Below are 16,124 nucleotides of genomic sequence, written 5' to 3' on the forward strand. Positions count from 1 at the left end.
GAGGAGTAGAGCCCAGCAGCACCGCAGGGGTCTCGTGTCTTTATGCCAAAACGTTAACACGCAGGTCTCTTCCTGCCTGGTCTGTTTATGAAACCCCTCCCCCAACACACCACAAAAAACCCTTTTCCTCTGTGTGAGCGCATTATTATACTGTACAAGTCACTGAGGGTAAGCTCTGGCTCCAATACAAGACAATAAACCCGTAAAATTAATGGAAATATCTAATGTACATTAAAAAGATTCTGGATCTGTTTTGCCATTTTAAACAGGGTGATCAGTTTTATTTTGTATTTTTCATAATCATACCTGAAGACACTGCTTTACCAATCATTTTGTCCACCCCAAGAGAGGGGAAAAATATTGTAAACTTTAATAGTAAAGCCCATTTTATTACCACCACTGGAAAATAACCATTCCTAAACCAACACCTCTGTTCTGAATATTACAAGCTTTCCAGAGACAAGCTTTATTGCAGCTCACTTCATTGAACTACACACTGATCAATATAGGTTTATGAGCTTATGAGGCACATAATTTAAAAAAGGAAACAAAACCTAATTGAGTTTACATCCAAATCAAAGACATTTTTCTCTTACCGCAAGTGTTATTTATCAATCTAGGTTGTTTTGGTGTTTGCTGAGCGTTGGAGATATCTGCCACAGAGATGTCTGCCGTCTTTCAGATTTATTGGAACAATATGGCACCAGGTATTAAAAGCCTGCAGAAATACATTTGGAAATCTCAACAAAAATGTCTCTGGATAATCTTGATAACTGGGTCATGATTTCATCAAAGACCTTGTTGAGAGTAGTGTCACTCCCCCCATAGTTCCTCCATGGAACAGACGTTTGACAACTCTACAGTTGATCCCCAACACTATGCAACTCCCACCAAAACTTATTAGGTTTACAAGAAAGAGAAGAAATGTATATGTATGAAATGTCTGGAAGGAAAAAAAATCTGACTGGACAAACTGTAAGGATCCTTCACTGATTAAGAATTGTGACCAATACATGCATTTTCAAAATGTAAATAGTGGACAATATTTCTGACATTTGTCCTATACATTTTTAGTCCACATGCCTGCAAATGCTGCAATATCTGCAACAAGCCAACAATGGTCCAGGGCCTAGTGCTACACTGAAATATAGACCGCTACTGAACAACATGGTAACTCAAATGAGTTACCAGGTTGTATACAGCATAAGTGCCAAGTATTTTTACCAACATGGTCTCACAGAAATCCGTGAAATAGCCACGGATTTCGCTTAACTCAAAATCCGTGGAATAGCCACGGAATCGCTCAAATTTCCGTGAAACTGACACGGATTTCGCTACAATGCAAGTTAATGACAATCACATCCTGTGGCTATTCCAACATACAAAGTGATTATGTACATTCACTGAGTTAATATTTAGAAAATATAACATTTCTCGCTAGAAATGTGATCAAAATCCATTTTTATGCAGAAACAAAGTCAAAATATTAATTTTTTCACTAAAAATGAGAGAACTGTCCGCCATGTTTTTTGTTCTGACCGCCGGAACCTTGAAAGTCACGTGACTTGGAACAAACCAATAGGAAAAAATATCCATGGAATAGCCACGGGATATGACTGTCTTTAACTTGCATTGTAGCGAAATCCGTGTCAGTTTCACGGAAATTTGAGCGATTCCGTGGCTATTCCACGGATTTTGAGTTAAGCGAAATCCGTGGCTATTTCACGGATTTCTGTGACACCAGGTTCATTTTTACATATATGCAATGAGTGGTTTAGTGGACACAGTCCAGTGTAGCATCTCTGGCAGTAAATAACCCAACACACTTTCCAATGGCAGAATGTATTGCAGAGCTATTGTGTTGGATTGCACATGCATACCCAATAAAGTTGCAGCTGAAACTATATATTCAGCACATGAATAGGTATCCATTGAAAACAAGCAAACAGTGTTTTACTGAATTTTATTTATTAATTCTATTTGTGCTTTTTATAACTTAATAGCACATAAACTGAATCCCAACCACCCTCAAAAATTGACAATGTGAGCAGTGCTGCCCCCCCTCAGTGACAGGTTGGATGGGAGAGGATACAGTTTAAAGGAAACAAAAAACCCCACAAAGAAAGGCACAACCAACGCTAGCTGCATCCTCTGGAGTTGTCTTGAAATGCTTTAGCTAGCCACAACTACAGAAAAGGGCCACGAGCCATGCCACAAAAGGGGAGAGTATACATTGAGGTTACTCATAAAACCAACATTTCTCACCAGCAGTAGCCCTTTCTCAGTGTGGTTCAGCAGGGAAATTAAAGTTGGACAAGACAAAGGAATGCTACCAGCTCTTTGTAACTGTCTCTCACAGTTCTCAGCTGAACTGCAGGATAGTTTCACCTTCCCCATTCCAAGAATAAAGAAGAAAAAAAAAAAGCTATATACAGGGAGAATAAGATTCTTTCCCATGGTCTGTACAATTGGGCCTATACATTATTTACTGTGCAGAGCCTAATACAAAAGAAAAAAAAAAAATCACTCAGTCAGCAAAACAAATCGCCATCACTCGCCTTCCCTTTTCTGCTGATAAGCCTCTTCAAAAAGCAGTGACTTCAAGGTTGAAGACAAAGCATGGCATGGTTACACTGTCCAGGTCTGTGCACCGTCTTTCAAATTAAAGTTCACATTTTTATGGTAACGAGGAGGTGGAGATGCGCAAAAAGGAAACAAAAAATCTCTTGCTATCCAGCAGTGTTCATTTTTTATGGTCGGAACTCCAATTCATCTACACTTATGACCTTGGCTGGCATGGAGGGGAGTGGCTGTTCTAGCACGTCTGATCCAAACCACTTGGCGAGGCCTAGAGGGGGGCTTCCACCATGCTGCTGTGAGCCATTTGTCCGGTGAGGGCCTTGGCCTTGTGACTGAGGGCCTGGGATGCCTGGATGCACTGCAAGATGAGACAAAGATACAGTTTAACCAAAAAGTTAAAAAACATTTTAACGCCACTAACAGTTTTGACCCATTAATGCATGTTGTGTTATCACTTTTGCTCAAAGTTGGATGGGAACTAGCAAGCAGTGGATAATGTCAAATATAGCTACAGTATAGTTACTGTCGATGTTAACAGAGTTCCCATTGGAGTACTTCTAGTCTTGAATACCATTAGTCGAGTATAGTAAATGCTGACAGTCACGTTAGAAAGGTCTAACTTATGGCAGGTCAATTAACAGTGCAGGACGAAACTTGTATGAAGTCGCACAAGTGATTGAGGAGCTGGAACAGATGACTGTTGCTCCCACGAGAGACTTCACTCAGTAATCAGTTAACTCAGGGTGAGAGTGCATTATTTAAATTAGCAGAGGGAAATGGTAGCCACTGGATGCAATGTTGTTGATGTTGTTAATTTACAATAATGAATCTACATGCATTTGCATAAAGAAATCACATTTGTCCATTCCCATGTTGATAACAGTATTGAAAACCTCCCTGTAAGGTACATTTTAAAAGATAAGTGTAAATATGTGATCAACTATGAATAAGCATGCAACTTATTGCATTTTCTGTTATTGATCCTACGTAACTTTGAACTTTATTTTATGTTCCCTCTGGCAGCATTTATTAATCAAAACCTTTGAGAATTGGTAATGCTGTTACTAGCACATGCCTTTACTGGTAATACTTGCACTCACTTGGTCTCTGTTGCTGAAGTTGCTGCTGCATTACTGCTAACTGCATCTGAGTACTGGCTCTGGGAGGTAGAAGTGGATGCCCTGTTGCACTTAGAGGGTACAGTGGTTGTCCAAGCAGGGCAGGAGGCAAGCCTTGAAGCTGGGCAAGGTCAACGTGTGATGGAAATATACCTGGTGTGTACAATTAAAGACTTCCATCAGGGATCATTAAGGTCAAAGGTTTAACATGAGGTTAAAATTTGTGTGAAAAGAAAAAAAAAAGTTGTGGAAAAAAAAACCATGCCAACACTAACCTGCTTGCACAAGAGCAGGTCCAAGTTGTTGAGGCTGGATACCCTGTGCCAGCATTCGTTGAACCACATTAGGGTGGAGCTGGGGAGGAGGGCGCACCATAGGTACATGGGATAGCAGCGGTACCGGATAGATGGGACGAGGGAAAGATGAGGAGGGTCCTGGAGGTACCATGGTGGGTGCATGGTGTCCAGCCGAGCCAGGCCTGAGACGCTCCTGGTCCTTGCTTGGCAAGTTCTGTGAACCGGCCTTCAGTCCCAGGGACTGGGCAGCATTCCCTTCTATCGCCTCCAGGTATAGATTTGGGGAGCTGCCGTCTGTAAATGCATAACCAAAATCTCAATATTACAATGTTTTCACCTTCAATTTAAACCAGGAAGATGCAGCTAAAGGAATGCTCTGTACCATCTTGAGAGTGTCCTGCTGCCTCTTCTTTGTTCTCCGAACGACCTGATGGCTCATCTCTGCTTTTCTCTTTTGTTGCGTACATTTTGCGGATCACAGATGTGGGTGTAAATGATGGAGACAACTGTAGAAAGAAAAAAAAAAAAAGAAAGCATTAACACTAGCAATATCAAGAGATGTAGAATTTACAGAAAGTTAAGAGTCCACGTTCTCATGAGGACTCTGAGCAATGACAGCTGAGAGGATAAAGTTGATGCTCACCATGCTGGTGACAGGGTTGCCTGGAGAGTTTCTACCAGCAGGCTGAGGGCCTGGACCAGGGGAACGATTAACACGCTGCAGTCTGTGAATCATAAACACGTTAGGCATGCTTAACTAGCAAATACAGACCAATCCTTGTTTTCTAGTTTCAGTTAGGGTTACAATATTAGGGGAATTTTCAAAGTTGGAAACTTTCCATGGGAATAAACAGGGAATTTATCAAATTAGGGTTGGCCCTTAAAATGGAACTTAAATATAGTTGGGGAAATATATTTTAGCATAATCTTGACTAAAACAACCAGATTTCGTGCAAGTACACTTTAATATCTATGCTATTCTTCAATCACATGCACAAAGCACACCACTTACTGCAGGGCTACTTAGGCCGTGCTGCCTACATGCACTGTGCAATCCATCACATGTACAATTCTACATTTACAAGTTGAAAGGGACTTGTTTGGAGGGGCGGGGTGTTTTTGTTATTAAAATCGGTGGGGTCAGGGCAGACAAGTTATATTGAGCTCAACATTTTGTTGTTCAATAAAAACTTACAAACTTACTACTTACAAATAAAGCTGTTGAAATGTTATGTTTTATTATTTTGAATATTTCCAAAATTCCCCAGCTTAACTTCACATGGAAAGTTTCTGGACATTTTCCACCCCTTTGCAACCTTAGTTTAAGTGCAGCAATGCATGCCAGTATGCAGCAAAACATTTTCCATGAGTCACTGTTTTACTAATAAAATTATTTGAACAGAACAAATTGTTGCCAGTTGCACTACTATAACATGCAAGACAATTTCCCATAATTCCAGTTGCCATATTAACAGCAGACAAGCAGTAAACATTAAATGCATTCTTCATAGCATATGAGAAATCAATGATTAGCTAAGGAGACTTTAAAATCAAATTCAATTGAATGTGTCCATGAATACATACTGTGCAGTATTTAAATGCATTTCAACTACCAACCTATTTCGATACGATTTATCCTGTGGTGGCTTGTATCCGGACTGGAATGAGTGGTGGGTGTGTAGAGCAAGGTCCTGTTGAAATGCCAGCGCTTCCAGGTCCGCCTGATTTATTGGCATTGAAAGTGCCCTCATCTGGTCAAACAAAACACAACTCATGAGATCTCCCACTGGTTGCTTTATATTAATTACTTTTCATGAACACACATTCTGTAAAATAAAGCAAAATAAGCCCTATACGTCCATTAATAAGCTTAAAGTAAGACTATGAGTAGCTTGTTATTTGAACAGTCAATGTGATTTTTCTAAGAAATATTGTCAATGGAGATATATGTGCACTTCATGTTATAAAATCAGGTTCTTCAAATTAATTATAAATTTACATAGAGAGAAGATTTATTGTGTGTAAAATATATGTTCAGTTATCAAACAATTTAGCTTTTAATCCAAGTTCACCATGTCCAAACATTTAGGTTACCTGTTGCTGTGCAGCAGATCCAGGGCTGATAGACCTGTGGATGTCAGCAAACTGCTCTGGCAGCACGGACTGCTGACCAGGAAACCCTTGAGGTTGGAAAAAAACAAAACCATCATGTCAAAAAAAAATTACATGAAATTACAAAAAATTCAACTGAATATATCGTATGTTGAGGCTAAAAGGCCCAGAGCCTCAGTTTGATCCATGATCACAGCGACTAAATAGTGTCACTTTGCCCTTATGGCAGGAGATAATCGTCAAACCTTAAAACACCATTTTTAAAAAAGGTTCACCATGTTGAGCTTTCCTGTGTAACATAGCCTCTGAGCATTGTTTCACTCCTACAGTCCTCTACTTAATTTCACAAATGCATCAACGCCATGTCAGAGTTGTAAAAGCTTTCCAGTGTGTGCTGATTCTCAATAAATGTTGGATCAATTCCATTAAAAACTGAGGCAGCAGACTGATTACAAACCTTAAAATATATATATATATATATATATATATATATATATATATATATATATATATATTTATTTATTCATTTTAAATCCCACAAGACTGGGTTAATTCTGAGGGTAAAGCCAGAGTCAATGTTTACAGTATGCATTCGTTCCAATTCAAAAGTTATGGTTTACATGTCTTTAGAGGCTACATGTCAGTTTTGCAATTAACCTACCTGCTGAAGGTTGCAACCGACTGTTGAAGTAGTCCGGGGAGGGTGCCCTCTGTGGAAAAAGCGGGGGGGACGGGCCCTTGTGTAGCAGGCCATGCAGAGGGGCAGAGGGTGGTGGGACGTCAGCACTTCCCAACAGATTGCCAAGTAGCGTAGGAGAGCCACTACGAGCAGGACCTCCCAGGAGCTCCTATGATGCAAACATGCATATACTTTCCCTTTATTATTGGTCTGACAGTCAGATTTAAGTGCAAAACGTGCACAGATATTTTACCCCCCACCATAAATTCACCATGGCTTTTTGCCAATTGGCAACCTTCACAAGCTATGAAGACACGTAGATATAGCACAGTGTTATTAGACATAATTATGTTCTAGGAGCAGTTGGGGTTTATCTCGTTTCTATAAAACATCTTCTGTAGACTGTCGTTTGGCATCGATTTACATTTTAGCTGCAGGCACTGCCACTAGTTCACATACAGTATTGATCTCATGCTGCCTGTCTGACAGCAACGGGGCAAAATACTGCGTTTGAAGTTTAATTTTCATCCAGCGGCAGACTGCAAAGTTCCAGTTGATATTTGCCTTGAGGTTCTGAGATTCTCAAACTCTTGATAATAATTGCTTTATGGTCTGCAGAGTGCTTCACCACATGTGGCAGCATCGAAGGGTTTGTGCATCTACCCTCAGCAGTGCATTTAGCCATTGACCCAGCTGGGGAAATACAATCCTTTCACCATTTGAAAAACAGAAAATATTTAAGAACATTTATTCTGAGAAAAAAGGAAAGCACTCACCCATTTAGACCAAAGGACAGTCAGTATAGTTTGGACCTCAGGGCCCAATTGAAAATGAAGTTCTCCCAAAATGATTTTAATATCAAGACAAGAATGGCAGGATGATTGTGCCACAAATAAGCAGCTTCTTTTGAAAACAGCATGTCATAATCAACCCGTACTTCAGTTTACACTCTACATCTGCTGCAAAAACACCACCCGTTCTGGCACGCCACCTGATCAAACCTCGGGACCTGCAGTACAGCAGGACTACACCGAAACCCAACAGGACTGTTCACAACTTGCATCAGACTGTTAATAGGAACGGAGTCGACCTATGAGGACCTCTAGCATGTATTCATGCATACAGACCTGAAATATGTTTTTCTGCTGCTGAGGAGGCATCTGAGGTTCAGACATCGTCACCACAGCTGGGTCTGAAGGTTGCTGCATTGTACAGAGAAAAAAAATTTGTGGTGGCTACAATGCAACCAAAAACAACCTTGTCCCTGTAAAAACTCATCCCAGTAGGTAAAGGGGTAGTCATTTTAAAGTAAGTCGAAACAGAAATTGGCCTTCCAGTATAAGTGATCACTTGAGCCACAATTTGGACCATGTTTCAAAGAAGAAAAAAAATTGGTGAAATCTCCTCAAACTGCAATCCCACAAGCCCACTGAGATGGATTTGTACAGATGCAATCAAAGTGTCCATTATGTAAGTCAGGTATGCCTTTGGACTTAATTAAAAAATTCAAATACAGAAACTGACTTGCATAAAAAGGACACCTGCAGCACGCATACATTACAAAACATTCAAAAAAACAAGCTCCAGACAAATGTAAACAAATTTATGCCCATCACTTTCTAGTGCATTCGTGAAATTTTCAAGAAGTAGGTTATCCTGGTTAAACTGAAAAGGCTTGCATGCAGCATCACAACAGGGCAGTTGTATGAATACCCATTCGATTCCAACATACACAATGTTGTTACTAACCAGTGAAAGCCTGTGTCAATATAGGTAAAATACATATGAAAATACTTACATTGTTTGTGTTGGTTTTGGGGTGAGTTGGCAGAGTTCCACTTGCCTTCATGCTGCTGACCAGTTTATTAAAAGCTGACATGTCTGTGTCACGTGAGTGTGGACGGGTACTGGGGCCACCAGTCAAAGCCTCCTCTAAATGTTGAGCCATGAAGGGCGTGCCATTTCCCCTCTGTGGAGGCGGCATCTTTCGCACCTGTGGTTCTGAGTCCAGCTTCATCCCCTTCATCCCTCCCTCCACTTCCTCCAGCGAAAGCACCGCACCACAGTTAGCTGGGGACAAATAGTTTTTTTAAGGGTTTTGCTGTGTTTGCTATATAGGGTTTACATAATTCAAAGCTCAATGCTTTACAAGTAAACTGAAGGACTACATCTGGAAAAGGTACTTTTTGGCATCATTGTAAAAATCCTTGCATAATGTAATTCAAGGGATGTGAGAGAAATTAGACTTCTGCACTTCCTCTTGGCCATTTTGTTATTACAGGTAGTGATGAGACAATGAAATGCAAATCAGAAATTCTGTTTCATAAGCAATGACACTCAATGATCTATTCAGACACTCAAACAGAGGCTTATAGGGACAATCATTGAATTGTGTCTTGATGAGCAACGACTTAGAGATAGTGTTCAAATTTGTCTCAGTATAGATAGATAGACTTTATTTATCCCAAGCTGGGAAATATCCCCAGTAAAAGTTGAATCATGGTGTAACTTGACTGTGCAAATGTTTTAGTGAACTGGCACTCACTGCTTTCCCGTAGCCGAGCCTTGTTGACTGACAGGGTGGAAAGAAGAGGCTTCAGGTCTATTTTGGCCTTGTGCAGCAGCTCCAGGATGTCCACCTTCTCCTTGCACTCTGATGATTGAATAGGTGTGAAGTATGAGGCAGGGCCTTGGCTAGAGGATGTGCTGTGTGGCTCAAGCCCTTCAGAGGAGCAAAACAGCCCAAGATTTAGTATATCCAATGCAGAAGGCGTTCTGAGGGCATGAACATTTTGGCAAGAATTTAACAGGCTAGGCATCACACTAGCACTGGGTTGATGCAGTAAAGCAGCAGTTTGGTGTTGCCAAAGTTTAAAGCCTCCTTTAACTAAATCAAGATTCCAAGATCAAGATGTAAATGGTTTCTTTCAGGTTTCTTATTTCCATATATTTTTAGTGACTGATTTCCCTTAACCCACACAGTCTCCAACATTTGGCATCTCTTCCAGCAAAATGTGCTTTCTGCTTCATTGTAATAGACAAATACAACATAATATATTTTTTAAAAACTTTACAAGAAGACAATATACCTTTAACAGGTTTCAAAGCTCGTACACTGGACTGGACCGGCAAAACCAGAAATCGACCCAACTCCACATCTTTAACTCCACTTTTAAAGAACATTTTTATACCAACACATGCCAAAACACACTTTCATCAAAGAGTGCTTATGTTTGGTTTTAAACTAAATCATTGCATGAGGCTTTTTTGGTGGTTTAAATTGTTCACCTGCAAGCTTTTCCAGTTCCTCATGGGGAGTGGACCTCAGACTGCTGGACCGGCTGCCTGAAGGGCTCAGGTTACTGGAGAACCACTGACTGAAGCGGCTAGCTGATACAGGACCCTCCCCCAAAACATCCTCTATCATCTGCAAGACAGAAAAAGATCCCGATGAGACAGAGTGAGACACAAATAACAGCAGGCCAAAAGGTACGAGGGCGAAGGTGGCACTTACGTTTAGGGCGTTTTCCATCGCTTTAGCACAAAATGTGCTAGAAGGTAGAGGGCAGTGTCATTGAATGCACTGCTGTTTGGCCTTGTGTTGATTTAATGCCATTAATCTGTACACAATTTTAGTTTGTACACTGATTCACTTAGTTCTCCAATTAGCAGGTCTAATGTAGCTATAATGATGGGCATAAATTTGGATTGTTGATACCTTTTTAACCCCCCTAAATCCCATGCAGTAGCCTGCTGACAAAAATGTTTAGAAAGTGCACCATTCAGTGACAATACCCACCACCACAGAACAAGTTCAATGAGATCAAGCCAGTGCAGAAGAGGTAATCTTGTGCTGATGCATTATGTTAAAACTTAATACTTGGCTTTAAAAAGGCTTGTTTATTTTATGAGACATGAACTTGAGTGCACAAAAAAAATAAACTGTGCCCCAGCTGCCAATCAAGTCTCAACAATGTTCTTAATGATTGTATAAATACATAAATAACCTGCGAGATTGTTTGAGGGGGAGGAACAGACACTTGAAAACCTCTACTGTTAAAGCTTATACTGATTAGGAGATTACATAAAAAGGAAACGGGTGTTGTAAGTGCCATCCAATGTGTGACGTTCACACCTTAAAATACCAACAAAAACCACACAGTGCACCCCAGTACTTACAGAGGCCAGGCCTGGCATGGTCTTCTCCAAATTGAAGAATTCATTGAAGTCAAAGTCTCCAGTCGTCTGCTCAGGCAGAACATCAGGGTGGGGAACTTCCTGATCAGCAGTCGACTGCAAACCTGTACCTCGCTCTTCTGCCTGTCCACCATTACATTCCACTTCTGCACAACAAAGATCGCAATCTTAAGCATCGCAGTTGTAGTCCCTAGTAATCACTGATCAAAACATATGAAAAAGAAACTCCGTTATTGTGCTGCAATTCTGACATGCCTTCTCTTAAGGACTCTGCCCGCTTCCTTGACCGCTTGGACCTGCGCTTATCATCCTCCAGAATTTTGTCATCAAACCCAATGAGCTCAATCGTCTCAGACTGGCTGGTTGGACCCGCTGAGAACCACTCTGGCTCCTCCTCGGCATAAGAGTCATTCCTTCTCCTTTCACTGAACACACGTTTATCACCGAAATCCCTCTGCAAATGGTGAGACAAGAACAACCCAGTATCACTGTGTGTAAAACAAAGATAATTATAAAAATAATGTTAACATTCTTGAAATAAGTTCTGTATGGAGAGAGCACACTGAAACATTTTTTAAAAGCTCAAGGACTACATATCACCAGGACATTTTTCAGCTAGTTTATCTTGAAAAAATAAAACTCAATCTCCATAGGTAGTTTGGTGAAAGAAACTCAAGGGCATACACTTTTGTGAGTTTGTAGAACTCATTCTTGACATTCCTACGAACATATAAAAGAAATGTGAACTTGCACTGAATGCTGGACTGTTTGAAAAGAAATACTTTATGGCCGGACTGAAAGCAATTAACACCAACCCTGAATCTTTTATCCTTAAAGTCTCTCTCGCGTTCCCTCTCTTTCTCTGCACGGGCTTCTCTCTCAAAGGCTCGGGCAGCAATTATGCGGCCGCTGCCGATTCTGCGTGCTCCTCCTAGACGGAGACTCTCATTCTCCTTATTTTCCAGGGGGCTGATTGGGCGACGGGCGTGGGGTGCAAGTGCAGCGTTGCCTTGACATCCTCCTCCAAAGCTGCGTCGCTGCGGGCTCAGTACAACATCCAGATCATCCTCTTTTAACCGCTCACGAGGATCTGAATACAAGGCAGCAGATTAGTTCAGCTTTAGATGTGCAAGACCCACGTTCACATCATTACCATAAACAATCCATAGTAAACCTGGATTAAAAGTATCTTTCAAATTTTCATTACATTTCTGCATCAGTTATATTGTTTTGTTATCTCTCAAGACAAGTTAGATAATTTCATGACTTATGTTTTGGTTTAAAGATTTGGGTAATTTACCTGGGATTCTTCGTTTCAAAGGAACTCTGTCATCCACATAGTCCTTCTTAAAACCTTCCACCGGAGAGCTACGCTCTGAAGTAGGATACAGTGAGGCATGCCACTTCTCAGGGTCCCAGACACCATCACTGTACCAAAACATAATTTAAAGCAACAATTAAAGACTTGAGTGGACCAAAACAAGCAAAAATCAATCAAATCAAAATTACTTTATTTATCCCCGAGGGGAGATTCAGTTAGCAGCAGGGCTCGGCAGGATTGACAAAAGACTGATTATAGATTAGGCGTCAGAAGAGAGAAAAAAAAAAAAAAAAAAAAAAAAAAAAAAAAAAAAAAAGGTATGTCAGACTCTGACGTAAGCACAAGTTTGCTTTATATTTCAAACAGCCTTGGTTGGTTAAAGTCAAAACAAGCATCAATATTAAATTAATCAGAGGTCCTGAAAATTTACTGTCATTTATTCTAATCTAAATGTATGTCATACAGAATGTATAGGAGGCTGTGAAAACATACCAAAGACGGCGTCTGAAGTAATGTTTTCCTTGATATATAAAGACACTGCCTCAAGTGATCTGCAGACAAATACTTGATGCCTTTATTCTCAAGCGAAAATAAATTGAATAGTTTTAGAATTGAGGTACTTTGTAAGAACCCAAAAAACAGAGCACATACTTTTCATGAGTCTTACAGCTCTACATCGAAATCCCAGTCAAAGTATTTTTGTTTGATGCATAGTGCATACTTTGATCTCCATGCAGAGATGTGGACTGAACTTCAGAGTCATGTAAGGACACAGCTCGAGCAAATGTGAAAATGTTGCAATTTTTTCCACAGAAAAATATCCTAATAATCCAGGAATTTTGATAATTTCTTGGCGTGAAATTACAAAGGTTATCAACGAATGTCCATCAATAGTGTCTTCAAGCATGCCAATGAAACCCACTAATGTTGTAAACTCAGAATTAATGCTTAAGCTCTTTTCATTTTAATCTGGTCTTCTCTTGTTGGCCTTCATCACATCTGAATATAGTTATATGGATTGTGAAAGTGTGGATTAGGTCATAGAAATTAATTCTTACCTGTCATATTTCTCAGAGAGACAATCTGGCCTTTCATTGGAGACTGGCAGTTCTTTTATCTCCAGAAGTTCTTCCTATATAACAATAATAATAGAAAATAGTGATTTTATGTCAGGAAAACTGTTTGGCCTTTGTATCACCATATAGTTGGCATTTCTCATCACCTTGGAGTATCTGTAAGGAGCTGTGGCCGCTGGCTGTTGTTTAGCCTGGTCCACAGTAGCATCTCCATCACTATTTTTCTGCTCGACACAAGCATCGTTTTCCATGACTGATTTGAGAAACAGAACAAACAGCTTCCAGCCCAACAATGACTCTGTTCCTGTTGGAAACAAATGTAATATTCCGAAGTTAATCAAGCAGCTCCGCCGATTTCATTTCGTAGTGTCTGCACAATATAGCCTGTACGTTAACTAAATGGTTCAATTAATCAATGGCAGCATTTTTTAAAAAATGAAGCAACAGAGAGTCAATCTAATGATATGTGAAGAAAAAATGCTTACAATTTAAACTTATTGGTATGGAAATGCCAAACATACGCAAAGAGAGCAGGCCTCAAACATGAACAAACTAACCCCTAAAAAATTATAATCAGGTCAACAATAAACTTCACCTAAAGTCGAGCTAACTTCACTGGGTCCTTTGTAGCAAACGCTGCTCGCCAATTAGCAAGTTAATTGACAACAGCCAGAGACGCTGACATATGACGTGACACGTCAATTACAATAATTTACCAAGCCTTAGTGATAATTAACAAATTACCTGGCCAGTTATCATATGGGCTGTTAGCGACGCGGGTTTTAAACCCAATAATAAACGTTACAGAGCGTTGCGACTTAATCTATGAATTATATCTACTGTTTCAGGAAAATGTACGCTAACAATTACCCCAGGCATTGGTTTGCTAAGCTAGCGTCCCACACAGTTAACTCTAAACCTAATTTTGGGTGTAAAATGTGTACAAACGACTGACTCACTAGTATATTTAGAGAAACACAAAAGGGTAAACTTACTCAGTTTAAATGCTACGTGGAAGACTGGTCACTAACGGCCGAGCAGCGGCAGTTCACGTTAGTTAGCTAGCTAGCTAACCTAGCACCTTTAGCTAGCTAGCTAGCTAGCTGGGGCAATGGGGATAATGCCCACCCAGCGAGTACCAAACCTTAAGCCGGCTGAGTTTAACAGTAATTTCACCAAACACACACTGTACTGGGGTAACTAAACAAAACAACACAGGTCCAAGTAACAAATAAATTCACGCGGAGGCTGTGTAATCTCAAATTATTATCTGCTCTTTCTCTGTTTTCTAAGTCGTAGCAGCAATTTTCCTCTGATCACCGCTTTAAAAAGGTCCTAGGAAAGATTACATTGTGCCCATCGCGCCTTTGTAGAATTTTATATTGACTGGTGTGCGTTTTATTATAAACACCAAAGTAAAGAAGTCACAGGTCACTAGTTAAGTTTTTGTGTGTAAAATTATAAAAATATGCTAAACAAAATCTACCTTTATGTTTAAGGGTGTAATTAACATCAAATTTAGAATAGTCAAAAGGCATTATAGGGGGCAGCTACTCATTGTCCTGGGGTTTGCTCGTTTTGCGACTCAATCATAGCCGCCTAGCCGCCTACCTCACCTAACTTTATTTGTTTTGAAGGTAGTGAGAAGGGAAATTATATTTATGTGTACTATTGGTTTTATTATTGTGAAAAAACCCGCATTCACAAAAAAAACAACGCTTTTTTAAAATCAAGAACTGGATCAATATAGCACACTTGCATTTATATGTATGAAAAGCGCTATATAAATAAAGTTTGATTGATTGATTGATTGAACGATAATAAGAATTAAAAAAAAAGTGACATATTTTTATGGACTGCTGATACATTATTTTACATGGTAAATTGGTAAATGTTGGTCAGTTATTTTGAATCTGTATCACCCTTTTCTTCATATTTTTTGTATTATTTTACTCTGCTTTTGTTAAATAATTGTGATCTAAATATCAACTAAAATCAGTTGTGGTTTGGATTTGCAGTCCTAATATATACTGTTGGATAGTTTAAATTATAACAAAAATATTTAACAAATTCTTCACATATTTTATGTGCAAAAAAAAATCTAAATTAGCAGTTACTACTAACTAAAGCTGTCAGATTGATGAAGTAAAAATTACAATATGTTGTTGTCGAGTAGAGGTATAAAGTAGCGTAAAAACAAAAAAAAACTTAAGTAATAATAATAATTATTATTATTATTGTTGTTATTATTATTATTATTGCTATTACTATTATGATTGTTATTATACTATATAATCATAGTATTCATAATAACCATCATACTCATAATCTAAATCAAGAACAGGATTTGTATCCTGGATCTTCTTTGTGAAAACATTAGACCCCGCTCTCACGGGCTGTCCAGGACAACATTGCGCGTACCCGTTAACTCTGGCTGGACCCTCTGGGTGCGTTCCTGAACAATAAATATATCATAATTAAAACTCTTGTATAGAGGATAACTATCGGTTCAGTTCCACTCTGAAAATATTAATGAACAGTATGAAAAGGGCAGAGAAGCACATTTAACCATAGACATGCATTTAGACATGCATTTAACGGCCCCAGCCTGAACTCAGAGCGGTGTGAACTGCGCAGATCGTCGGCGCAGCCTGTTGCCGTTGACAACTGGAACAGCCCCCTCGTCACACCCGCGTTCACGTGACGAGGAAAAACAAAGCGCGGCAGTTAGTGAAATGGTTAGTG

At 39.7% G+C, this 16,124-nt stretch overlaps 1 protein-coding gene across 5 annotated transcripts; it reads right to left on the reverse strand.

Annotated features, from left to right (window-relative positions):
• Positions 1-1,948: 1,948 nt before the first annotated feature.
• eif4enif1 (eukaryotic translation initiation factor 4E nuclear import factor 1) lies at positions 1,949-14,743 on the reverse strand. 5 transcript variants are annotated; one of them, XM_059328512.1, is made up of 19 exons: positions 14,375-14,743; positions 13,526-13,683; positions 13,362-13,435; positions 12,283-12,410; positions 11,798-12,072; positions 11,238-11,436; positions 10,965-11,128; positions 10,074-10,212; positions 9,331-9,438; positions 8,584-8,855; positions 7,913-7,987; positions 6,768-6,954; positions 6,089-6,174; positions 5,612-5,745; positions 4,638-4,719; positions 4,377-4,500; positions 3,974-4,288; positions 3,681-3,851; positions 1,949-2,938 (listed from the first exon to the last, which is right to left on the reverse strand). In XM_059328512.1, the coding sequence occupies exons 2-19, from the start codon at positions 13,628-13,630 to the stop codon at positions 2,751-2,753; spliced, it is 2,826 nt and encodes a 941-aa protein (XP_059184495.1). In that variant the 5' UTR covers positions 13,631-13,683; positions 14,375-14,743; the 3' UTR covers positions 1,949-2,750. The 5 variants fall into 5 exon arrangements, with proteins under 5 accessions (XP_059184495.1, XP_059184491.1, XP_059184493.1 ...); XM_059328508.1 differs by having other exon boundaries at positions 9,331-9,507; XM_059328510.1 differs by lacking the exon at positions 14,375-14,743 and adding an exon at positions 13,975-14,337 and having other exon boundaries at positions 9,331-9,507.
• Positions 14,744-16,124: the final 1,381 nt, after the last annotated feature.

The sequence above is a fragment of the Centropristis striata genome, chromosome 3, assembly GCF_030273125.1.
Source record: "Centropristis striata isolate RG_2023a ecotype Rhode Island chromosome 3, C.striata_1.0, whole genome shotgun sequence".
Classification (NCBI taxonomy): Eukaryota; Metazoa; Chordata; class Actinopteri; order Perciformes; family Serranidae; genus Centropristis; species Centropristis striata.